The 15778-nt window shown below is 46.6% G+C and overlaps 1 protein-coding gene across 1 annotated transcript in view; it reads left to right on the forward strand.

The window, feature by feature from the left end:
* PREP (prolyl endopeptidase) overlaps window positions 1–14632 on the forward strand; it is a 488637-nt gene extending 474005 nt beyond the window's left edge. The window contains exon 15 of the mRNA XM_029595338.1: window positions 12483–14632. Coding sequence (XP_029451198.1) covers window positions 12483–12777 — 295 coding nt within the window. The 3' untranslated portion in view covers window positions 12778–14632. The remainder of the gene's footprint in view (window positions 1–12482) is intronic.
* Window positions 14633–15778: the final 1146 nt, after the last annotated feature.

A 15778-nucleotide genomic window follows, 5' to 3' on the forward strand; every position in this document is an offset into this window, starting at 1 on the left:
CTTGGGCAGAAACCAAGATGCTGTCACCCGCAGAGATCTGTCAGGCGGCGACATGGTCCTCCATTCATACCTTCTCTAGGTTCTATCGCCTGAATGTTCAGGCTCGGGAGGACACAGCATTCGCAAGGGCAGTACTAAGTGGGCCATGGGCAGCCTCCCACCCAGTTCTGGAGTGGGTTTTGTACATCCCATTGGTCCTGAGTCCATCTGCTACATGCTAGGAAATGGAGAAATTACTTACCTGATCATTTTGTTTTCCTTAGTGTAGACAGATGGACTCAGCATCCCGCCCACAGCTGCCGACAATCACGGAAACCTCGGGGGATAATCCCCGAGAACAAGACAAACACGGGTAAGCCAAGCTTTCCTCTAATTAGGACACCCATACCTACTGGGTGTCAGCATTTTCCGATTGAGTGCACTGGCGGTCTCCAGCTATAACCACATCGACCAGTTCAAGTTAATCAAGTTAACCAAGTTATTCAGTCACACATATATCCACAATTGCTTTTCAAAGAGAATACTAAAGAGTATGGTGTCTCACGGGGGTAATTGTACTAGGGCTGACGTCAGATTGAAATCTGATCCGTCTCGAACTGCTATCAGGAGCACACTATACCCATTGGTCCTGAGTCCATCTGTCTACACTAAGGAAAATGAAATTATCAGGTAAGTAATTTCTCTACTATAAGGTGCCACTCAACTCCTGTCTTTTTTCCTACATTTTGAAATGATGCGTTGCAGTTGTAGGCACACCCCTGTGAGATTTTGTTTCTATAGTTTTTAATATTGCTAAGATCTCTCTGTCTATGAATAAAGCAAAAAACAAAGTCTGACATGTTTGGCTGAACATATGTTGGTCAGCAGGCCTGGTCAGCAGCTAAGTTCCTGGTTCGCCCTTCCCTGCACCTGGCAGCAGAAAGCAGTGAGCGCATAGATGGAGTCCGTTCATGCTCACAGGCACCTCAGTGGCCCCCTCCGATTCAGGCCTTCCCTGTACTCACTGCCTTCTGTTGACAGCAGCGCCTGAATCAGAGGTCTAGGATGGAGAGTCTGTCAGGAGGGAGAGGTTTTGAGGGGCGCACCAGTAACAGCAACAGTTCCAGGGGTGGCAGAAGCTGAAATCCATCACTGTTGGTGGTAATAGCACATTCAAGTCTGGATGCTGACATGTAAAAGCATAAATGTAAATGTATGCGATATAGCAACTCCGATCCTGTTCAGTGTGTTTCTTTGGGAATATTCCCCTTGAGATGGGTATTGTGGGCCATGTTGTGGTTTGTTGTTTTGTTTCAGCACGCCTTTTTTTGTTTTCGGAAATGATGTATTAGACCAGGGGTCGGGAACCCATGGCTCGCGAGCCAGATATGGCTCTTTTGATGGCTGCATCTAGCTCGCAGACAAATCTAAATCAGTGTGTCGCCACACTTTCCAGTCCCCCGCTGACCCAGCTGCTCCCCGGTCCTCCTCCGCCCGGGCTCAAAATACTGTCAGCCCGGGCGGAATGCGGCAGAATAGCTGGAGTCGGCGGCACCGGCATGGTCTCTTCTTCCCGCCCTCCCCCTCCCCCCCCCCCCCGCGGCCCAGAAGAGGAAGTGGTGAGCATCGGGTGCGTGCGCGGGAAGAAGAGACCACGCTAGTGTGGTCAGCGTCGGCCCGAAGAGCAGAAGAGAGGCGCGCAGAAAAATGAAGAAGGTCAACCCCTGCGGCCGATGGGACTCCTCCTCCGCCCGGGCTTAAAATGCTGTCAGCCCGGGCGGAACGTGGCAGAACAGCTGGAGTCGGCGGCACCGGCATGCTCTCTTCTTCCCGCCCCCCCCCCCCCCCCCGCGGCCCGGAAGAGGAAGTGGTGAGCATCGGGTGCGTGCGCGGGAAGAAGAGACCACGCTAGTGTGGTCAGCGTCGGCCCGAAGAGCAGAAGACTGTGCAGCGCGGCTCGGAGGAAAATGAAGAAGAGCTTCAACCATGGCCGATGGGACTCCTCCTCCGCGAGGGCTGAAAATGAAGGAGGTTAGCGTTGGGAGGAGGCTGCTGCTGCCGCGAGTTCCCGGGGTGGGGGAGAGAGAGAGTGAATGAGCGAGCAAGCATGTGTGTTTGAGATCCTGTGTATGTGAGTGAGAGATTGCATGTATGTGAATGATTGAGAGCCTGTATATGTGAAAGAGAGTATGTCTGTGATTGAGAGCCTGCCTGTGAGAGAGAGAGCATGAATGTAAGTGTGTGATTGAGAACCTGTATGTGTAAGTTTGTGATTGAAAACCTGTTTGTATGAAAGAGTATGTGTGTATGATTGAGATCCTTTGTGTGTGAGAGAGATCATGTGAATGTATGATTAAGAGCCTGTGTGTATAAGTAAGAGAGAGCATGTGTGTCTGTGTGTGATTGAGAGCTGATTTAGGTGAGGGAGCATGTGAGTATGTGATTGAGAGCCTGTGTGTAAATGAGAGAAAGAGAGGACATGTTTGTAAGCATGTGAATGAGTCTGTGTGAGAGAAAAAGACAGCATGTATTTATGTGATTGAAAGCCTGTGTGTGTAAGCGTGAAAAGATAGACAGCATGTGTGTAAATGTGTAATTAAGAGCCTATATAAGTGAGAGAGAAAAAGCATGTGTATATGTGAGTGACTGAGAGCATGGTGTATAGGTGTGTAATTGAGAGCCAGTGTGAGAGAGAGCGCTGGTATGTGACTGAGAGAGGAGAAAGTTCCAAGCAAACCACCCCTCCTCCTGCTAATTCAGAACAATCTCAGGACACCTGGATATCAAACGTTCCCAGGTATGCAGAGCAAAACATTTTTTGTATCCTTATTATTTTTTATTACTGGGTCTTTGTGTCTGCTATTTTGAAATATTTTGTTGGTATCTGGAAATTTTTTATATGAGTTTTTAATTATTTGATATTCCACTCATCAGCTGTTTCGAAATATGTTCTTTTTGTTAGTACAGTTTTACTGCTGATGATTTTATATTTCTTGATTTGTTTTATAAGGATGGGTGATGTTTCTTTTTTCCTTTGTTACACTGCATACAGAGACTCTGGCTTGTTGCAGTTTCCAATTCAGTTTTTTCTGCATGCTTCTAGTTATGCCTTTTGGTCTCTTTATTCTATGTTAGGTGAGGGTCAGCACGTGATTTCAGGTGAGGTTTTCTGCTGGCGTGTAGTTTCTGTGTAGGACTCTATAGCAGCCTGACTTGGTCTGTTTTCCTAATAGGAGATGTATTGGTGTCTTAAGACCTGGTGTAATATTTTCAGAGACTTATTGTACTTTAAAAGTGTGATCTTACATAAAATGCACACATTTACTTGTATTTAGTTTTAAACATATTGTATGGCTCTCATGGAATTACATTTTAAAATATGTGGCGTTCATGGCTCTCTCAGCCAAAAAGGTTCCTGACCCCTGTATTAGAATATTTTTAGTGAGCTGATGGTTCTGTGTAGCACCAGCACAGAGCAAGGCCTGATATTGCTTAGGTATTTATTGAACATTACTTTGTAATGATTTTCTTTCTGAGAGAACTGTGCTTCATGTATTAGTTGATATACTTTACCCACCAGGTTTTTTGATTCCTTCTGATTTGTCTGGGCTGCCTTGCCTCTGTTGTACATCAGAGAGCAAACTGGCATTCCTGAAATGAACCTGCTGAGAGTCCCAGAAGGACTTTGTGCTGCTGCAGACCTGTTTGGTTTTAGCATGAAGTCCTGTAATGGCTGCTGCTGATCGCTTTAAGCAGGTTTCCTTTAACTAGTGTGTTTTGATGAAGCACTCCCAAGATAATAGAATGTTAGCTAGGTGCATCTCTCTATAGCTCAAGCCACTTTGGAATAGAAAGAGGACAGCTTTCAACAGGATCTAGCTAGGTAATTAAGAAGCTACCCGGTTAGATCCAACAGGATGAAAACTGCTAGCTGCATAGTGGCTAAATGCATGCACGTACATTTAGCAAAATTAAGAGACATTTCCAGAAGTGTGCATAAATCAATGTCTGGAATAATAAACACATTTCTCATAGACTCTGGGTTTGTTATGGTCTTGACTAGATTGTAAAGTCCATGGAGCAAGGATTGACTTTTATGTGTATCTCTACAACATTGCGTATGTCTAGTAGTGCTTTAAAAATGAGTAGTTGTAGTTTTTATTTGAAAATTCACTGAAAGGTGCCTGTATAGGGGTATAAAAGTACCTACGGTCCTTGCCACTGAGTGACGTAGTGAAAATTTCTCTTGTGGTGAGCGTGCCACAATAGAAAGCCTGTTTCATCTGTGTCTCGCGTCATGAGCACCAGCGCGGAAGAGGAGAGTGACTGACCTATGTGCTTTTTCATTCAGACAGGCTGTACCGTGACGCTTTACACCAGTGCAGTCATTTAATAAACTGAAAAAGAATAGATGGCACTGTATTTTCCAGTCAATCTGCGGTAAATGTTTAAAAATCAATCATCCAAAAATAAAAGAAATATGAGATCCAGCGAGAAGCTTAAATGTGCATCTGCTGCCGTGTGCTTAACGTATGAGACATTTCACTTAGTCCATTTATTTGGCTAGAAATTCTTCAAAGAAGGATAATATTACAGCCTGGATAATACACATGCTTTTCTTCCCGTTATGTGGGGTCTCCTCTTTCTGAAAACAGAGCAAGAGTATTGTCACAGATTGTTGTTTAGCAGAGATACAGCTGCTTCATAGGTTGTGTGTGTTGTGTAGAAGGAATATATTGCAGAGCTCCTTGCAGCTCAGACCTGAAGTGTTGTATTTTTAAACCAAGAATCTCATCGCTTACTACTTTGAGCCCATCCAACTTTTGCTAACAACTAAATTAAGCAGGCTTGGGTTTTACACCTGCTGCCATATTCTGAAGCTTCCTTCTTTTTATGGCTAATTAAGCAGATTTAATTTCTATGCAATGGGAGTCTTTAACGTTCTCCCTTACTCAATACCCTAATCTTTTAAAGGTGCGAACCGCTTTTTGTATTTTTGCCGGCTGTGCGATTTCTCTAGTCATTATTTGCGTGGATGCTAGTTGAGAAATGAATAAACTTAACTATTTCCTAGCATGTAGCAGATGGACTCAGGACCAATGGGTATAGTGTACTCCTGATAGCAGTTGGAGATGGATCAGATTTCAATCTGACGTCAGCCCTAGTACAAATAGCCCTGCAGGAAGGGCACCTCTTCAGTATTTTCCGTCTCCATAGCAGTTCGGGACTCTATGCAAGCTCGCACAGCGTTAGAGTAATTTACCAAAGAAACCTAAAACAAGAAGAAATCTTACCTCTACAGATGAGCCCCGCTCTCCCCCAGTTGAGAATTCCCGAGGTGATTTCCGCGATCCCTCGGAGGTTGGCCTCAGACTGGCAGCCGACCCTCGGCGTGGACTTAGCCCCCGGCAACGCGTGAGGCTGAGAGGCAGCAGGTGCAACTTCGAGCGCGGTGGTGAAGGTATTTTCCCTCTCCCCCCGCAGCCGGAGACCGCCCAGAACGAGACCGGGAAACGCCGAGACAAGGTAAGGTAGAAAACCTTTTTGCCTCCAGCGATCGGGACCTGCAGACAAGGCCTGCACGCTCGGCGCAAGGCCTTTAATCCTACTCTTACCCTCCACGGGCTCCCCCGCCGACCACGAGGCTGGTCCCCGAGCCCTCCACTCCGTTCTGGCCCTCCGCTCAAGCCGCGATCACCAACCTTGAAGCGGCCAATCGGGCCCCAGGCGCTGGTCTCCGACGTCATCTTCCGGCAGCCACTCCGACTTAAAGAGACTCGCTCCTCCCAGCTTCTTCCTTTGCCTCCAGCAATCGGGACCTGCAGACAAGGCCTGCGCGGTCGGCGCAAAGCCCGTCGGGGTAAGGCCTTCCTTTGCCTCCAGCCCATCGGGGTAAGGCCTTCCTTTGCCTCCAGCGATCGGGACCTGCAGACAAGGCCTGCGCGGTCGGCGCAAAGCCCGTCGGGGTAAGGCCTTTAATCCTGCTCTTACCCTCCACGGGCTCCCCCGCTTACCACGAGGCTAGTCCCCGAGCCCTCGCGCCGAAGGAGCGCGACAAAGGGGCCTGCCCCTTTGTGTGCGCCTCCTGAGCGCCTCGCCTCAGCATCATAGCCTCCTTTCTTGCTCCCTCTGCTCCCATTTTCTTACCCTTATCCCTTCTCGCATTTCCCACCTCCCAATTACAAAAAAAAAATAAAAATAAAAAAGGCATTCTTGCTCCCTGTCCTCCCTATTCTCTCCCCCTCCATCCTCTACGATGCCACCCTTTTGCTGTGACTGTCCTCTACCCTTCCAGTGCTGATATCTCTCAAATCGGCCCCCTGTTTTTCCTTACCCACCAATACCCCTCCAAAGAAGGCTCATACCTATTTCAATTTTCCCCCTGACTCAATTCCTAGGCCTATCTCTAATATCAGTGCTCCTATTCAATGCCCAGTCCCTACAAAAAAAAAACACATCTCCTCCATGACCTCCTAACTGATTCCAACCCAGAAATCTGCGCCATAACCGAAACATGGCTCAAACCTCAAGACATTGCTCTTATAAATCAGCTTCCCACCAAAGCTACAACTTTTTCTCTATACCCCGCAGCAAGAAAAGAGGAGGCGGTTTACTCCTAGCGGCAAAAAAAGAATTGAATCTTACATCCCAAAAATGCAATCTACCCACCCAATACGAAGTTGGCTACTTTAAATCTAAGATCCTCCAAGTCTGCCTCATCTACACACCCCCGGGTCTTCTAGAAAAAGACTCCTCTCCCCTTATTGAATTCTTTGCCAACACACTCTCTCCAGATCTTCCAACTATCCTCCCCGGAGATTTTAATCTGCATGTTGATGCCAACCCCCAATCCCCTGCTTGCGAAGCCTTCATCTCCTCCCTTGAAACAATGGGCTTTACCCAAATCATACACTCTCCCACCCACAAAGCTGGACATACCCTAGATCTTATTTTCACCAATTCTCCTATCCAAACCATCAATGCTCCAACATGCCTCGCCGTACCTTGGACCGATCATCACATCATCCAAACCACCTTTGCACTACCTCCTTCGACCCCTACCTCCCCCTTATACCTCAAGTTCCACAAATCATGCTCCTTAGATTCCCTCACACAGGCCTGCTCTGAAATATCTCATCAACTTGACCTCTCTTCACCAGACAATGCCTTTACCTCCTGGAACAACCTCACTCTTAACATTGCTAACAAACTCTGCCCCATTTCGTCAAAAACTATCAAAACCTCCCATCCAAATAAAAAACCCTGGTTCTCACCTGAACTCAGGAACCTTAAATCCCGCCTTAGAACTGCTGAAAGGTGCTGGTATAAACACTCCACCCCTGCATACAAGACAATCTACTACCAACTCATGCACGAATACAGAAACACCATCCACACCACTAAACGAGAATACTACTCAAAAAAGATACATGGTTTCCAACACAACCCCAAGGCCCTCTTCACCTTGATCACTGACCTTACCAACTCCTCCACAACACAACTCCAAGCTCCCACCTCTAAGAATCGCTGCAACGAACTGGCACTCTTCTTTAAAAACAAAGTCTCTTCCCTCACCGCACAATTTTCCCATAATCCCAACAAAGTGACTCTTCCCCCCCCTTCAACCTCTCCACTTCCATGTCTGCCTTTGATTCATCCTCCCCCCTGGAAGTAGAAAATATCCTAAAAAAAATGAAACCTTCTTCCCATCCCGCCGAAACTATCCCGTCCAAACTCCTTCTTTCCATTCCCAAAGCTATTTCCAAACCTCTGTCTGAAATTTCCAACTGCTCCCTAGAACAGGGCACGGTCCCCATCTCTCTCAAGAAAGCGGTAGTGAAACCCATCCTTAAGAAGCCCAACCTTGATCCCTCCGCCTTATCCAATTTTAGACCCATTTCCAATCTCCCCCTCCTCGCTAAAATTCTAGAAAAGCTTGTCAACGCTCGCCTCTCTGACTACCTTGAACTACACAATATTCTATCCTCCACACAATATGGTTTTCGAAAGCATCTGAGCACTGAGACCCTATTGCTCTCTCTAACCTACACCTTAATTAAAGGAACTGATACTGGTTCTTCCTACCTTCTTGCTATGCTTGACATCTCTGCCGCTTTCGACACTGTTAATCATACCATCCTCATCAATGTCCTCAGTAGTATTGGTATTACTGGAACTGCACTCTCCTGGCTCAAATCCTACCTACAAAATCGCCAATTCTCTGTCCTCTCTGATAACAACGAATCTGACACTATCAGTTTGGATCAGGGTGTTCCACAGGGTTCCTCGCTATCCTCAACCTTATTCAAAATTTACATGCTTCCCCTCACTACCCTCCTAACTAACCTTGGCATCAAACACTTCATCTACGCAGATGATGTGCAAATTCTCTTCCCTTTCTCTGACTCTCTCAAATCCGCCCTACAAAGCTGGGACTCATGCCTTACCGCCGCCATCAATAAACTCCTCACTGACATGCACCTTGCCCTCAACCCTCAAAAAACTGAACTCCTTATCATCTCCTCTAAACTCCCTCTTCCACCTCTTCCCCTTTCTCACTCTTCCACTACCTTTCACTCACACACCCGCAACCTGGGTGTTTTCCTTGACAACCAACTCTCCTTCAAACACTACATCAAATTCCTCTTAAGTGACTGCTACTTCAAACTACATACTATCAAAAAACTCAGACCCCTTTTGCACTTCTCAGACTTTCGTACAGTACTGCAGTCGATCATTTTCTCCAAAATCGATTACTGCAATGCCCTCCTCCTTGGCCTTCCCTCCAACCACACCAAACCTCTGCAACTTTTACAAAACGTTGCAGCACGTATCCTCTCTAACACCAGAAAAAGAGACCACATCACACCAACCCTCATCGAGCTCCACTGGCTACCTATCCAATCACGCATCCTTTTCAAAACACTGTCACTCATACACAAGAGCATTACTAATGATAACCTACGCTGGCTCTGCCCCCCTCTCCTACCTCGCTCCTCCACAAGACCCACCCGTCCTGCCCTTCAAGGAACTCTCCGCACTCCCTCTATCAAACCCTACAAACTGACCTCCACAATGAAGAGGGCCTTTTCCCTTGCCGGCCCCACTCTCTGGAACTCCGTTCCTACAGATCTGCGCACAGACATCCACCCCTAAATTCAAAAAGAAACTGGAAACTTGGCTTTTTCTCCAGGCCTACCCGTCCGCCAATCCCTCCACATGATTGTTACCTGAAATATTCTTGACATCGTTCACTGATTACTACTTGTAAGTTTTTGTAAACTAGTTTTTGTAAACTAGTTTTTGTAAACTAGTAAACTATAAAACTAGATTTTATAGTTATTGTTCCGGTTTTTGCTGTTAACTATAGTTACCGTTCCATGTAAAGGCTTTCGCCTATCTGTTCTAAGTTAACTGTAAACAGATACGATGTGCAAACGGTTGTCGATATATAAAAATGTCTAAATAAATAAATAAAGTCTCCGGTCTCCGAAGTTCGAAGAGTCGCACAGGTCACCAGCCGGCGCCAGTGCCACCGGGTTGATCAGCCCTAGCAGGGCTAGGCCCCGGTCAGATTCGGGGGTCGTCCCACATGGAGACCCTCCAAGGTGGTCGCCGTCGCCATTTTGACCTATTGGCCGCCCTGTCCGCCATCCCGACCCGTGCGCACAGAGGTGAGCCGTGTGCACAAATCTCTTGTGCGCACTTTGGCATGCACATAAATGCCGTGCGCATAGCAACGCGCACAACCACATGCCTACTGTGCTGGGCGCATACGTTTGGCCCGTGCGCACAGCGGCGCACGCATCTTATTGAGCGCGCACCCAACTTACGCGCACAACCTCGACGCACTGGAGCACATAACTAGGCCGCCCGGTCCCTGTATTTTTTACACGCACAAGCCATGGCACCACCTGAGAAGAAGCTCAAGGCTCAGGACCTTTGCCCAGCATGCCACATCAGAGCTGCGCAGCATGAGAAGGCCACAGCCCTGTGTATACAGTGCGAGGAGGCTCTGGGGGATTCAGCCCATGGCCCTTCCCAGTTGGTGCCAGGATCCAACTTCTCGAACAGTATGCTGGACCTCGCATCCCCCAGTGGGAGCCTCCCTCAAACGGGGCTCCCCAGGGACACAGTGCCTCTTAATTTAGACCCAGCATCTATCTCCTGGGAGGAATTCTTCAAAGGCCTGCATACCTTCATCCATATGCAGCCGGGGCCTCCGATAACACGGCCACAGCCTCCGCCAGAGGACCTCAACATCCCGGGATCCTCTATGCCCAGAGAAGTGTCTCCACTGCCCAGAAGCCTCACCCTCGGGGACACGGACAACTCAGTCGGCGATTCAGAACCATTGGAGGAAGGGGAACTGCCCCCCCAGGGACCAAACCCCACCGAACCATGAGGCGTTTCTTCACCAAAGACGAGCTTCCAGACCTAGTCACACACAGCCTGAAAGAGCTCGCTAAAAACCTTGGGGGAAACTGACGAACCCCCTCCTAGAGGGACTCCATCAGACCTCCCGTCATTTCCCACTGTTACAAGCCGTCCAGCAGCTAATTGACTTGGAATGGGATGCCCCGGAGACCACATTCAAAGGGGGGCATGCCCTGGCAGCCATGTACCCTCTGGACCCCGCTGGCATGTCCGAAAGTGGATGCTATGGTCTGCGCGGTCTCGAAGCACACTACTATCCCAGGCGAGGGAGGAGCAGCACTCAAGGATGCCCAAGACAGACGTCTGGAATCCATCCTCAAACAGTCTTTTAACGTCTCCGCTATGTCTCTACAGATCGCGGCTTGCTGTGCTGTGGTGACATGTGCCTGCTTATCACCGACGAGGAACAACACTCCCGGGGAAGCCCTGGAACCAGCAGTATCATTCCTCACGGATGCTGCTTCTGATCTAGTGCACACCGCAGCTAGAGGCGTGTCACTCGATGTACCTCAGGGCCACCTACTTATTGGGAGTGGACAGTGTTCTAGCAGACAAACTGAGTCGCGTCTTTCAATTGGGTCTCAAGACATCTTCCATCAGAATGCATGTCAGTGCGGTAGCCGCCTTCCATAAAGGTGTCGGGGATGTCCCTATATCAGTACAACCCCTTGTAACACGCTTTCTAAAGGGCTTGCTCCATATCAAGCCACCTTTACATCCTCCGGCCCCTTCTTGGGACCTCAATCTGGTTCTCGGTCGGCTCATGAAACCACCATTCGAGCCTCTTCACTCCTGTGACCTAAAATATCTCACATGGAAAGTGATTTTCCTTTTGGCTATCACTTCAGCTCGCAGGGTTAGTGAGTTACAGGAGCTAGTTACCTATACCCCTTACTCTAAACTCCTGCAGGACCGGGCGGTACTCCGCACTCACCCTAAGTTTTTACCTAAGGTAGTTTCAGAGTTTCACATTAATCAGTCCATCATACTACGTGTCTTCTTTCCCAGGCCCCATTCTAGGGGAACAGGCTGTGCATACCTTGACTGCAAACGGGCTCTAGCATTTTATCTAGACCGTACAGTTGCCCATAGAAAGAGCACTCAGTTATTCGTCTCTTTCCACCCCAACAAATTAGGGCAACCTGTGGGTAAGCAGACTCTCTCCTCCTGGTTGGCGGACTGCATATCTTTTTGCTATCAGCAAGCAGGCATTCCTTTTCAAGACCGTGTTAAATCACACTCTGTGAGGGCCATGGCGACTTCAGTAGCACACCTACGATCGGTGCCGCTTCCTGACATTTGCAGGGCTGCCACCTGGAGTTCTCTCCATACTTTCGCAGCCCACTATTGCTTGGACAAAGCCGGAAGACAAGATTCCATCTTCGGCCAGTCTGTCCTGCATAATGTGACGTACCAACACCCTTCCACCTGCCCGGTGGGGTTCAGGATGCCCTCTACCAAATTCCACCCCAGTTGTTGTGCCTGTTGCACGCGGTTGGGGACATTTGGTGCCTGTTCGGACATCCTCAGCTCGGTACTCATCCATATGTGAGGACTACCGTCCTGCTTGTCCTGTGAGAAAGCAAATGTTGCTTACCTGTAACAGGTGTTCTCACAGGACAGCAGGATGTTAGTCCTCACGAAACCTGCCCGCCGCCCCGCAGTGTTGGATTCGTAACATTTTGTTATTTTATTTTTCGGCACTGCCTGTAGCTTTCAAATAAGACTGAAGGGGGACCCCTGCTGGCTGCAGGTTTAGTGCCATGCTGGGCATGCCCATTAGGGGCCAGTCAAAGTTCTGGAAACTTTGACAGAAGTTTTCCGTGATTGGGCTCCATCCTGATGATGTCACCCATATGTGAGGACTAACATCCTGCTGTCCTGTGAGAACACCTGTTACAGGTAAGCAACATTTGCTATCTCTGCCTCATGCGGCAGTGTAAGCTGGTTTATGTGATGGTCAATTCTTTGTGGAAAACTGGACCAGATTGTCTAAATGTTTTCATTAGTGGTTATACAGTTCAGCTGGTTCAGTCTCTTACTGGATATATGCTGATGTTTTTCAGGTACTCCCCGCTTCACAACATAAAGTTACCAGAAAAGGATGGAGTCCAGTATCCTGCCACGCTGCTGCTAACAGCAGACCACGACGATCGGGTGGTACCCCTCCACTCGCTGAAGTTTATAGCCACTTTGCAGTACACTGTGGGTCAAAGCCAGAAACAAACTAATCCCCTGCTCATTCATGTTGACACCAAGGCGGGTCATGGGGCTGGGAAGCCAACAGCCAAAGTTATAGAAGAAGTATCTGATATGTTTGCTTTTATTGCACGATGCCTACATCTTGATTGGATTGAATAAAGCTTTTGCTTTTCCTGTTTCTTAATCTGAAAACAAGGGCTTTCACAGCATTTGAAAAAGAACAAGAAACATTTGGTGTACTTATTTTATTTAGTTTACTAAGCATATTATCCAGTCCAATCCATATTTATCGCCTGCCTTTCCAACTTAAAGTGCTCAAAGTGAGGTACAATCATAATAAAAATGATAAAAACATAAAACACTTTATAATAGTGCCACATCATAAAAATAAAAAAATAATAAACCCTAAAGCAGTTAAAAATCACAAACATAATAAAACCATTATTCAATAAATCCCATCATAGCACACAGCATCCTTGGAAGAAATTTTATGTTTTACTATCTAAAAGCTCTCTTTAAAAGCCTGTTTAAAAAGCCAGGTTCTAATTAACTTTTTGAAGGTCATAATTTTCAGTTAATCTAGCTTCCTCAGATAGAGTTTCTATAAATATGGACCCATACATTAAAAGGATTTGCCTTTGTTCCTGCTAATCTCATTTAAAAAAAAAGTAAGGACACTTCCAGAAGCATTTCATTTGCAGAGCATAAAGAATGATTAGGAATAATGATAGATGATAAATCTGAAACATGATCAACTGAGAAAAATAAGGAAATCTAAAACAATTCAGAGAAACAAATACAATTTAAAAAAATAAAATTTTAAACTAATGTACCAATTTTATAAAACCTGACATTCGTAAAACTAACACTTAAATAAGATCCTAGACTACCTTATACAATCAATAATTGCAGTGATGCGAAAAACCTGCTGGAAGAGCGAGCTTCTTTAGGGATTGAATTCCACAGACTAAGGCCTATTACTGAGCAAGCTAACCCCTACATTTCAACAAATGTCAGCTCTGATGAGCAGGTCTTTCTAAGAGGGCTTCATCTGCAGACCCCAAACAGCGAGCGAGCTTCTGTGGAATTAACAAACTTCTTAAATATTAACAATGGGAATAATTTCAACTCAGTGCTATATTTGGAAGACAGCCAATGCAATTTTTTCAACTTGGGCTGATCCTATCGTAACGCTTCCTGCCACTTAGTGTATGAGCTGCCAAATCCTGAGCCATTCGCAGTCTACAGCTCACCCTTTGGGGCAAGCCAATGTACAATGCATTGCTGTAGTCCAGACAAGATAAAACGTGGGCACAAATTACAGTTGTAAAAGCAACGCTTTCAAAGAGTGGGTGAAGTTGCCGTACTCCTTATTTAAAAAAAATAAATAAATAAACGCCACATTCATCACAGTTTGAAGTTAGGCTTCCGTAGATAGCTTAGTCTAGAATGACCCCAAACATAGGGTTACTCTATCTAGAATTAATTTCCCTTTAAATTCATGAATTGGTGGCTTGCCTACCCTTAAGGCCTCAGTCTTGAATGACTTAAGTTTGTGCATTTTCATGCAAGACACTAATCTGGCAAGGCACGAATACAGTTTTGATATTGCTTTATAAGACTTTCAGCACAGGACTGTATGAAGTTTTATATCAACATAAAGCTGGAACGTTACGCTGAACTCTGAATTTCTTGTCCTAGGGATATATTAAATAGAACTGGCAATAAGATGGACCTGTACAGAACCCTAAATTCTAAAGGCCAGGTAGAGGACCTACAGTCACGCATATGTGGGCTGCGCGTGAGCAACATGAATTTTAAGAAGCTGGGAAGTACGTGCATACATACCTGTATGTGCGTAAAGAATGAGCAGGCAGAAAAGGGGTGAGGCCAAGACTCACGCGCACCATGTTACCTGCATAGCTTTACTACTGGTCCTGATGAGGCAGAAGTCTGGAGATTTTGGGCCAGAAGGATCCTGAACACCAAGGCGGGGGGGGGGGGGGGGGGGAGAGAGAGACTCTGTTAGAGAGAGCATCTGACACACTATATATCTCCCACTGTAGGAGGGGAACTTTCAACTCTGGGTGGGTTTTTTTTTTTGGGGGGGGGGGCAGTGTTACATTGGTTGGCCTAGGGCGCAAGGGTCTGTAGATCTTTGTAACTCTCCCCCCCTCCCCCGAAGCCTACCCTGAATTGAAAGTGCCCCTCTTACAGTGGGAGATATGAGGTGTCAGATTCTCTGTTATAGAGGTGCTCTCCCCCCCGCCCCCATGGTCACTTATGTGAATAAGCGCATAAAGGCTCCACACATACACGCGGTAGGGGTATTTTAAATGATACGCGTGTACTTTAAGCATATTTTTGCTCACGTGCCCAATACGCACATTTATGGGCGCATGTGCACTCCTTTTAAAATGTACCTGTATGGGTTCTTTTTGTTAGAAAGGATTTAACCCATCTTTTAAGGAAAGGTGTATTATACAACATACAGCTGATTCAGTAGCATAGTATGGTCAAGAAATGCCAATAGCAAGTCTTAACCCGTCTTTAGATTTCTACAGAAATCTACCAGGACTGGAGATTCAGCACCTTGATTTCCATAAACTCTTGGAATTATTGCATTTCTACCACTTTCTCAGTGACCTTCCCTGAGAAAGGAATAATCACCAGCCAAGCATGGCTTTGCAGCCTGGCAAACTGAATGGCCCTTTGCTCTGCTGGAAGGTGTGCGGAGTCTTTAGGTGGGACAGATTAGGGAAAAAAGCAAGAGAACAGAGAGTCTAAAAATGACCCTCCCAAGTTTGCAAATAGTGTTCCCCAGCTGCCTTGCGGAAGGTCCTTCTCTGAGAGGTGTTGCAAGTTTGGGAAGACAGTGGCAGAACTGAGGATGGAGAAAAAGGGGGAAGGTGATATAAAGTTCTTTTTTATTTCTAAGATTGCATAAAATGACCGGCGCGCGCGCACAAAAAAAACAATTTCCCAAACTCCTCTTTTAATGCACATCAGAACCAATATTCTAATCCCCGGATGGGTTCTGACACTCTAGATTGTATTGGAAAGCAGCTGACAGAGCCAGGGTTTTCCTGATACAGACGGCATAGCGTAAAAATGTATTGGACTTGTGCAGAAAGCTACAAAACTGTTTGTAAGAGCTCTG

Source organism: Rhinatrema bivittatum, chromosome 3 (genome assembly GCF_901001135.1).
Source record: "Rhinatrema bivittatum chromosome 3, aRhiBiv1.1, whole genome shotgun sequence".
NCBI lineage: Eukaryota > Metazoa > Chordata > Amphibia > Gymnophiona > Rhinatrematidae > Rhinatrema > Rhinatrema bivittatum.